General features: G+C 40.2%; 1 protein-coding gene across 1 annotated transcript; it reads right to left on the bottom strand.

Moving 5' to 3' along the window:
• Window positions 1-8,235: 8,235 nt before the first annotated feature.
• Window positions 8,236-9,925, bottom strand: LOC113328044. The gene is made up of 5 exons (XM_026575137.1): window positions 9,746-9,925; window positions 9,468-9,632; window positions 9,036-9,089; window positions 8,854-8,937; window positions 8,236-8,642 (listed from the first exon to the last, which is right to left on the bottom strand). Exons 1-5 carry the CDS (start codon window positions 9,923-9,925, stop codon window positions 8,289-8,291), a joined length of 837 nt encoding a protein of 278 aa, XP_026430922.1. The 3' UTR covers window positions 8,236-8,288.
• Between the last annotated feature and the right edge of the window lie 808 nt (window positions 9,926-10,733).

Raw genomic sequence — 10,733 nt, 5'->3', positions numbered from 1 at the left:
TGTAACTTGCATTAGCATCTTGCATATTGCATATTAGTTTGCATCTTAGTTTGCATATCACTGCTGTATTGATCCCTCTTTGCTTCTTTTTCAAGAGAAACTTACTTCTCTTTTTGAGCCAACAGGTGTTGCTGCTGCTGCTGCTTCCTGTTGCTGCTGCCAGCCTCTGCTGCTGTGCTGCTGCTGCTGGGCTTGCCACTTGCTGTTGCTGGTGCTGAGCCTCTGGTGCTCTTGCTGTTGTTGCTGCAGCTGTGTTGCTACTTTCTTCTTCTCCCTGCTGCTGCTGGTGCTTGGACCATTGCTACAGCCAGCCTCTGGTGCTGTTGCTGTTTTCCTTCTGCTGTTGTTGAGTTGCTGGTCTGAGCTTGTTGCTGAGAACCAAGCCCAACTGGGCTGTGCAACTAAGGACCCCAACTGGGCTCCCCTTTTCAAAGTGTAAGCCTAAACTAAAAGTAGAAATTCTGAAAGTGTAATTATTCTGGGCTTGTAACAAATTCTGTTTCTGAAAATTTTGATAACCCATTTCTAAAACTCACTTCTGGGCCTGTTTCTACTCTGGGCTTGACCCAAACAAAAAAATTGAAAAACATTTTCAAGCCCCGATGGGCCTAATCTTTTGGCTAAACTGCTAGCCCAAAACCCAACTGAAAATGAACTTCTGGGCTTGTTTCTGAACACTGGGTTTGACCCAAATTTAAAATTGAAAAACAAATTCCAATCCCAAGTGGGCCTCGTACTTTTACTCTCTGAGAGCCCAACAGCCAAATACCCAACTGGGCTTCTGAACCCAGTTTGTGGGCTTGTTCTAATTGTTTTTGGGCTTGATTAATTTGTTTTTGAGTTTGTTTAAAACTGTTTTGGGCTTGTTTGAATTTACTGTGGCCTGTAATTGTAACTCTGAAAACCAAAATCTAGGCCAACTTTTTAAACTGAATTTTGGGCCTCAAACAAACTGCAACCCCCCCTTTTTCCCTAAAAAAACCAAAGTTTTCCAAAAGTTTCCCATAAAAACTAAATGTCTCCCGACAAAACCAAATTTTGCCAAAATGTCTCCCGACAAAGCCAAAAAATTTTTGTATATAATCCAGTAAAAAAAAAAAAAAAGTTGTTTCTTTTGTACATATTTTGCTAATCCAATATGATCTCGACTGATATATGTTGGATTCTTGCCTTGAATAACGGAGTTCTAATCTTGCTTTCGCCGAAATCGGGTATTCTCTTTCCTTTTTCTCTACTCAGCATGATCCTCTTCATATGTTGTATTATAATTCTTTACATCTTTTGAAACATTGAGGACAATGTTTAGTTTAGGTTTGGGGGTATAGAGTAGATACCACGATAACATGTTATAATTGAAAACAAAACTCCCTCTTTTTGAAAAAATTTAAAAATTCCAAAAAAATTAAAAAAAAATGAAAAATCATAAAAAATCGAGCTCATTTACCTTGAAATGTTGATTCCTGTGCATATATGTAATTTTTAGGATTCTTAGTCTAGATACTTAGGCACCCTGATTCTAGCACAATTCACATAGTGATAAGAAACTTGCACGCGAACGATCTACCAATACATGTATAGCCTCGATCTTCAAGGTGTTTGATAGGAAGTTAGATTGCCAATCACTTTAGAATACTGAATGAGACTTGACTAGCTTGTTCTTTGGTTGGCTGGGATAGAAGTTGGAGGATACGTTAATAAAAGCAACCATAGAATTTGACCGGATGCATTCGATAAGGGCCACCTCTTGCTAAGAGTCATGTAATTATGTTTTTCTTTTTGTTCATGTATCAAAAGTGTCACTATGTTGTAAAGATCAAAGTTATTAATTTAAAAAAAAATCAAGCATTTATTCCATGTTTTGTCATGTTAAAGACAATAGTTCTCTCTTGTTCCAAAAATAAAAGAGAGTAATCAATGTAAATAAGAGTCATGTAAAGAGTCATCTTTTTGTTGTAAATAGTCTTGTAATAAGCAAGGAGGGTGCAGCCATCGATGTAAAACGCGGGTAAACTGAAATATCACCAACTCATTGGGTGAACATTCACAATTCTCGTAAAGCCGGACAGCTAGCTTGGCTTAGAATTCGGTTCTTAGCCTAAAAACTATCTCTTGGTGATTAGTAGTCATAACTTCAGGTCATTCTAGAAACATGTGTAGATACACTTTACACTCTTATCACATGTCTTTCTTTGTTATCAGTGCTAGGATTGTGCCTTTGATAGCTAGATTGACATCTCCATTTTGCTGTGAGCTTCTACTGTCTTGCACATGTCACATTTCATGGAATCTGAGCTTATATTTTGTCCTAGAACTTTGTAGGTACGTTCTAAGCAAACTTTCACGAGACTTCAACCCGTCCACTAGGGACACTTAGTGGTTTAAAAGGCTTAGTGCATATGCTAAATGCATTCGAGAGACCAGCGACAGTGGTATAGGTAGGATTTCCTTAGTTTTGTTTTACTTGAGGACAAGTAAAATTCAGGTTTGGGGGTATTTGATGAGTGCTAAAAAGTGCATATTTCTATATATTTTTCTTGGCATTTAACTCATCTTTTGTGCATTAATTCTACATTTTATCCCATATTCTGTATTTTCATTGTTTTCAAGAATAAATATTTTTATTAATTAATTTTGCATTTTTAGGTTGTAAATAAAGTTTGGATGAATTACGGAGCAAAAAGAGCAGAAAAGCGGTGAAAAGCCGGGAGGAATTACACAAGGAAGCCGCGAAGAATGTTGTGCACAATACCAAAAGGCTAGAAGTGGGCTTGAAGAGGAAGAATTGTTCTTAAAGAAGATATGGGCTTGGCATACCCAAGGCCCAAAACCCTCACCCAAATCCATTTCATATATCCATACTCGTTTCCCTTTCTAGCCGTCAGATTGGATCATCTCAGCATCCTACGGTCGCCTCATCTTCGTGCATCAAAATCTTAAGATCCTGCTTCACACCGCAGCACCTAACTCTAATCTGCACCGTCAGTTTCGTTGTATTTTTGCATCCAACGGTCGCTCAAGATCTGCCTCCATCTAGCCGTTAGATCCAACTCATCTCATATCATCCAACGGTCTCGGTTCGCAAAACATCAAGACTCGATGGGTCCGCTCAACACTCTAGAACCCTAACCTATTTACCCTAAACCAAACAATTCCTAAGAGAAACTCTATCGAGTTCTCTTCCTCCTTCTTCCCCTCTTCTTCACAGCGTCCATGACCACCACCTGCTCCACCATCGCCTCCGCCACCAACTCCATCTCAACCACCACAACCAACAACACGAGTTCTCATATCATCCAACAACTACACCCCATCATTCTCTTATCCCCTAGCCACTCATTACATCAACCCCTCAACCTATTCTTCCCAGTGAAACCCTAGTTTTAGGGGTTGATGAAATTAGTGAGCTAGAAAGGCAATTGAAGGTGTGGGAATCATCAGGAGACCATAAGGAAGCATGGGTCGACGTACTCAAGAGTTTTCAGAGATTAGGTAAGGGCTAATTCAATTTTTGATAAAACCCTAATTTTGGATTTTTGGGGATTTTATGTTTTAATGATTGTACGTATGAATTGGAAGCATGGGTGAGAGCTACTGAGTGAATTCAGAGAATTAGGTGAGATTAATTTGTATTTTTTACAAACCCCAATTTTGCTGATTTGGGGGAATTTTGGGGTTTCAACTGTATGTATAAATAGGGGACTTTGGGTGTTGTATAAAGTATGCCTGGACTAGCCAGTGCTTCACCCAAGAGGACTGGAGTAGCCAGTGCCTCAAGGGTTAGTTTTTATTTTAAATGATGTTGTAAATTTCAATTGTTTTTATCCTATCCATGCTTTGATCTTGTTGTGCTTGAATTGTCTAGGATTGAATATCCTTTTAGGTTGTTAAAATACTAAGCAAGCTTCTCTGCGAGTAGTTTCAGTGTGAGAGCCCCAACTACGACAAGGTTTAGAATTATCTTAGTGCCTTTAGCCTCCTTTCTAGACCAGCCCTTAGATGAACAACCGGCTTTGAACCGCAACTGTCATCTAGTTATTCAGAAAGCCTAGAAGCTGACTGATAACTAACAAGGGACAAGAACATAGCTGGAGGACCTGCCTTTGTTTATTTATCACTGCCCTTGTCTCACAGCCTTGGTTTGTTTTACTTTGTTTCTTTGGCTCTTTACTTCACTGCCTTGCACTTAGAGAGTAGCTTAGGAGAACTTCAACTTACACACACAAGTCTCTGTGGATTCGACCCGTATTTGCATTGTTCTACACCTCGACACCGTGCACTTGCGGTATTAGTTTGTGACTCTTTTAGAGAGCCACCACTCGGCGCAGTAGTCATTGAAGAGCAGAACTAAATAGCTCTGAGTATTCTTGCGAGCTGTCTTGGCTACCTTCTTGGAAGATTCAATGATCTCGTCCATATTTTCATTTAGACTTTCAACCTCCTCATTAAGACGAGAAACATCACTACGAGCTTCGTCCCTCTCTCTGGTGATGCGAAGAACCTGGCTCTTATGACGCTCATCAGATTCTGCAAAGGAAAAAGGAATCACATTAGAAACAAGGAAGTAAGCGGGGATAATCAAAGATAATAATACCCCTAAAAACTACCTTCCGCACGAAGGATAGTAGTATTTAAAGTACTCTGGAAATCAAAGTATAAATGATCAAGCCTTGCTGCTTTGAGGTTGGAATCTTCAATCTGAACATGATGGGACTTCAAAGTGCTCTTGTCAGACTGAATGGCGAGGACGCCTTTTCCAAGAAGATTTCCAGGCTTGACAGGAGGAGAGGATTTCGCAGGCTTTGGACGAGAGAAAGTGGCTAATTTAGCTTGCAAAAGTTCCACCTTTTTATTCAGACAATCAACCTCCTCGTTTATACCATCCACAGTGTTACGGGACCTACGAAGAGTAGCTGCGAGCTCGGATTTTCTTTTGATCACTCGATCATAATCCTCCTCTAGTTTCTTATAATTGGATATCGACGAACAGTAGAGGCCCCGCGAGGTAGTAAGAAAATTAGAGACCCGTTGAAGCTCTGACTTAAGACGTAGGTTGTCATTATGAAGGTGGAGGTTCAGTTCCTCATTACGAGAGCATTCAACTGACAGGTGGTACACTTGTACGCAAAGGGTCTCAGCCTTTTCATTAAGGATGGATTTCTCCGGAACGTAGATATCGTTCTGAGTTTTAAGATTCACCATCTCAGCGCGAATATCTTCCAGCGAAGAGGAAGCTTCGTCGGAGCTCATTTGACGTTGCATGCATCGAGCTTGACGAAGCGTAGATTAAGAAAATAATGGAAGCAAAGGCAAGAATAGTAGAGAAACGATCAAGAAAAAAAGAACTTACTCAAAAGCTTCTCTATCTTTTGATCCTGCTGACGGGAGTGATCTTTTTCTTTCCGAAGGTTCTCTGTTAAAGCTTTGATCTTGGCCTCATATTTCCTAGCCATCTCGAAACAAACCGGATCTCCACAAAGGTGGCCCTGTGACGGTAGAAGTCCTGCGAAGCAAAATTTGAACTCAGAAAATTGATCTCGGAGCTGAAAATGGAAATGGCGGGAAAGGTACAAAGAGATCACCTGATTCATTAAGGCAGAGTGCTGCTTGAGAGACAGATTCTTTGAGGCACTCAAGCGCGCGGACGAGTCTTGAGAGAGGAAGTCATCAGAAAAAAGGGCGGATAAAGACTCCAAAGCGCGAGATCTCATAGAAGGATCATATTTGGACTTTTGGTAGAAATCTCGAAGGAACCGCATGTCAGGGTCGAAGAGAGGATTTGACATTGCAGGACGAACATGTTGCTTTCCCTCCTCGCCAGAGTAAGGCACCCCCGAAGAACTATTAGGTTGTTCAACCCCCGGCTGAACAGGAGAAACCGCGGCCTTAGAACGAATGACATAATCGGTTTCTTTCGGAGGAGCAGAAGCAATAACTGAAGGGGGCTTTTGCTTAGTGCAAACAGGACGACCAAGGAGAGCAGAAGGTTGTGTTGCGGCTAAGGCATCCACATCCAAGGTCTTTCGCGGCCTCTTGGATGAACCAGACCAAGGAACACTTGTATGCAAAGTCAAAAGTTAGAAACCAAAAGGGCTGAAGTTTACAAACAAGAGGCAATAAGAATGATACTTGATAAGGAGGAGGAGGAGTAGGGTGAGAACGTTTCTTGTGACCCTTGGGTACCTCAGAAGAAAGTACTCCTCCCTAAGAGGAGGCGCGACGTCAGGATAGGCAAATCATCACAAATTTATAGGAAAATAGACGAAAAATGATACATGTTCAGAAGGATCCCTCTTAGCAACCACTTTCTTCTCCTGCCACGCCTTGAAGAGTCCAGCAGCAGGCATCACATACTGGGACAAATTAAGAAATATAAGTACAACAGATAGTTCCAAACGATGCAAACCGCAGCAGGAAAAATCATACATCGCTAGGAACAGTCCAGCGAAGTCTCCAAGGATCACAGCCCACGAGGTAACAATGTCTGGGAAGGGGACCATCGCGAGGAAAGCCCTTTTCGTCGTAACCCCAGACGAAAGGACCACCAACCACTAAAGGAAACCTCGCCCAGTCATCAGCGGAGAGACTAAGTTGGGAGTCTGCATCCAGAAGTATCTCATTGGTAGGAGGAAAAACCGCTTTTCTAACAAGCTCAAGACCCCATTCTTGATGCTCACGGGTGCTTGTAAAGAGAGTCGAATAATTGTCCATGAAGGAATCTATGTTGAAATCCAAGGACTCGAATTCATCAGCTGAAGAAGGAAGCTGTGAGATGTCGTCGCGAGAGCGAACTTTGAACTCGTCGGCAATCCAGATCGCATTACCGGTGAGCTGGAAAACCCCACACTGAATCCTTCCGAGAATCTAAAAGAAAATGGGATTTGAAGTATCATACAAAGGGAAAGATAATCCCGCTCTCAACCGACCTAGAGAGATTGTCACCTTATCAGCGGACCAAGTATCCGAGCCAAGCCACCAGTAGTTCAGTTTCATCTCTTGGGTAGCAAGAATAACAGGATCAGGGGAAGAATCAACAGCAGGTGTTAAGGATAAACCTAACTCCTGGAGCTCGGCCTGAAACTCCTCGAGAGTTTTAAGTGAAGCAGATGCAGCAGCGCCTTTGGGAGACATGGTAATGAAGAAATTGGAGGATTACGGAGAAATAAGGCAAAAGAAAGAGCAGAGGTTAAGAAAGAAAAGAACTGAAGTCGAAAAAGGTAGAAAGAAACTCAAAGTAAGGGCGGAGAAGTGTATTTATAGCCAGAGGAGGGGACCGACAAAACCGGGAAGCGGCATGATCGAAGTAAAGATGACCGGTAACGGACGGTTACCCAGGGAACATGGCCACATGGAGTTACGGGAATGGAGAACGTAACGGTTAAGGAAATTTAAGACGGTTCTTATTCAATCCTCGCAGCAACTTGGACGGAATAAAAAAAGGCAAAATGTAGGTACACGAAATAGGTTTGCCATGTATCATACCAAGTAAGGTAATGAAATCCCAGTCAAAGATCTATGTCAGGAACCCGTCAAGTCAGTCAACATTAGAAGGCGAGACACGGATCCCAAGCGCGAGGTAATTCCCTACCCCCAAGAAGGACCATCAAGATGCTAAGGAGAAACCACAAAAAGATTTCTTGGCGAATAAGACAAATTGCGAGGTAGGAGTAGTGGAGCGCAAGAAAAGGACAGGTGTCCTGATAAGACCATGTGAAGACAGCGAAAGGTGGGGGAAAACTTTATGGAATATGCACCAGGCGAAGCATAAAGTAACCTCGGCGAATGATATGAGTTGTATACCACTATGGCTGATTAGGCCTATAAATAGAGACCTTTGAGAAATACAAAGGGGGTGATTCGAGTAGTGGAGAGGTAGTGTTAGAGTTTCCTTGTAATCCATAGGCTTGGAGAGGGGATTAGGGTTCTTAATAATTCACGAGTATAACTTGTATTTCGCTGGATATTAATAAGGAATCTTTTGTTCTTGTATCGTGATGTCTTAGATCTTATTTACTTTCTATTTGGGTGTGTTGCTGGATTTCCAGTAATCACAATTGATGTACCATAATTACTATTTTAAGAGAAAAATTACGAACCCATTATATACTTGGACTGCAAAAAGGATTGAATTCATTAAACAAAACTAATATAATTATTATTTATGGTGCTCTGTCTCAGTTGAAATACAAAATACGATTTAAACGAGAAAAGAAACTTGACCCGGCCATATAATGCCTTTCTTATATTTGTCTTCGAACAACTTTTATTTGCCCAGAAACAATGTTCGCCGCTCAATTACAAGTGCCACCACCAGGTCCTCCAAAGTGAAGGATGGCGTGTTCATCATCCCAAAATGAATCATAAGACCCTTTACAATCAACTATAGGCTGAATCTTGGGATAAGGTACCCAACGGTCGTCCTTGTCTTTATATTCAAGTTGTTCAAAATAGCCAGTGCGATTGGTAAACCTATCTGGTCTATTACCACTAGCCATTTCTGGCATCCCGTCTTTTCCAGATTTTACGTGACCACCCCAGTAAATATAATCGGCACCAGATTCAAAAAGAGGGAATAGTTCTCTTGGCCAGTAACCAATTTGAATCTTGTTTTCAAGCATCAACCACCAATGCCCTGTTTCACGTTCCTGTAATGCAACATGCACATATTACATAAAACACAGGGTGGTTAGGCCATTGGTGCAACAAATGGTAAGGCTTATTATTAGATAATTGTTACTAGGAGGGAGTCAAAGGTAAATAAAGGCTATAATGTTTAGTTACATACCCGAATAAATGAATAATACTTGATATAAGTATATACTGGGTGCCTCCAATAGTTCATGTGTTAGCAAAGGCCATAGCAGGGGTATAATGTTGGTCCACTTGTACAAATCCAGAGCAAAGAGTGTTGTAACATCCTGTATTATGACCACCACCACCCTGATAAGAAAAACAAAAAATTACCATATTCATAAATTTTCCAAGTCAAAAACTGACCAAAAAGATAAATGCTGTAAGGTTTACTATCAAAAACTTACAGTCCAGTACGAATAAGTTGAAGTCAGATCATCCCCATATAATTGTGGATTAACCTGATAGATGTAAGTCAAATAAATTACAAGAACAAAGATGAAACAAAAACAGTTGTTTTTAGAAGAAACTTACAAATGAAAAGTAGGATATCTTTGCACCCTACTTACTGGGAATGCGGAAAATGGAATTCATGATACAGAACTGTTTAATTAACAACACGTATATATGTATTTGTGGCAAACGCCCTAATATGGTTGTTATAGAAGAAGAGAGATGCAAGAGACATTTGGAAGCAACGGAAAGACAGGTAGGGAGGTATGTTTAGATGTAAAAGCTAGTGAAGTGCAATGGTTTAATCTTTTAATAACATTTTAATGTGATGGTAATTATTGTTATTTAACTGTAAAACGAAAACAGATAGAGAAACTAATACTCACTGTCCATCCAAATCTGATTTCATTAGTCTGGTCTGCCGGGCCTGCTGTTACTGAAATTTCAGCCCCGCTAAATTGGTCGGGATTTACTTTGGGATGCCACACATTTACTACTCCAGTGGCTCCAAATATTTTCTGGTCTGATGTTTGAAGAGTACTACCTGCTCTCTGAAAACAAGCAATTTTTGCAGCATAAAAAAGACAGTTTAAAATATTATATGATAAAAGGATTCACCACTAATAATTGAAATTGCAAATACAATTAGAGTTATTTTACATACATATTCATCGCCTGGGGCGTTGGAAGTGGAAGATAAATATTTGGCTCTCAAAAGATCTTCTTTAGTTGTCCTACGAATAGGAACTGTTCCCTTTGGGCATCCTTCAATTCGACTCATTAATGTTTCCTTTGGGCTTGTGGGTGCAGTTTCAACTTTCTTCTGGAAGTAAAACTCAACCATTAGACCATGTCCATAAATTAGGATCACAAAATATTACCTAAATATTAAACGCGACAGAAAGAAATCAATCGATAAATGCATCCGTCTATATTAATCATCATTGCTATGACCAAAAAGCTACCTAACAAGGAGTAAGCACAACAAAAATCTTACAGATGAAGAGACAAAAGCATTACCGGGATTGCATGTTTCTTCAGCAATGGATTATCAAAGGCAGGTTGCTTGTGGAATTCAATGCAATCATATATGACGCCCCAACGAGTCTAGTATACCATAACAAGCAAAATAGTAAAATCATTAGTATCATTTTATTGTTCCGTAGATTCCACATATATATATATATATACACATCCATGTGGAAATAAAAGATTTCCCGGTAAACCATTTTGGCATAGATCACTAGGACTCACATTCAGGATAAAATTTTTTTATTGGGTGTTCTTTTAATCTTATATATGTTATTCTTTACCGACCAAAATCAAGATAGCAAAATCTAGGACTCAAATAACATCATGAAAAGGAACATATACTGGACCAAATACTTACATGTATTATTTTGATAGGTGGTTTGTTTAGCATCTGGAGTTGTCTTTCCACCTCCAAATTCTCTTCCTCTGTTAATCTACTAGCCATATCCCTTCCTCCTTCTACTTGTATAACTACATTATATGCCAAAAACAATCCAACTACAAGCGGTACGAAGCTAGTAATCTTAAGACCAGAAAATGGAGCCATGTAAATAGTTTTGACCAGAGAGCAGAATCGTTAATCACAAAATGAAATTGTAGTCGGAGGAAGACTGGTTTAT

The sequence above is a fragment of the Papaver somniferum genome, unplaced genomic scaffold (assembly GCF_003573695.1).
Source record: "Papaver somniferum cultivar HN1 unplaced genomic scaffold, ASM357369v1 unplaced-scaffold_107, whole genome shotgun sequence".
NCBI lineage: Eukaryota > Viridiplantae > Streptophyta > Magnoliopsida > Ranunculales > Papaveraceae > Papaver > Papaver somniferum.
This window is presented reverse-complemented; position numbering and strand designations above follow the sequence as displayed.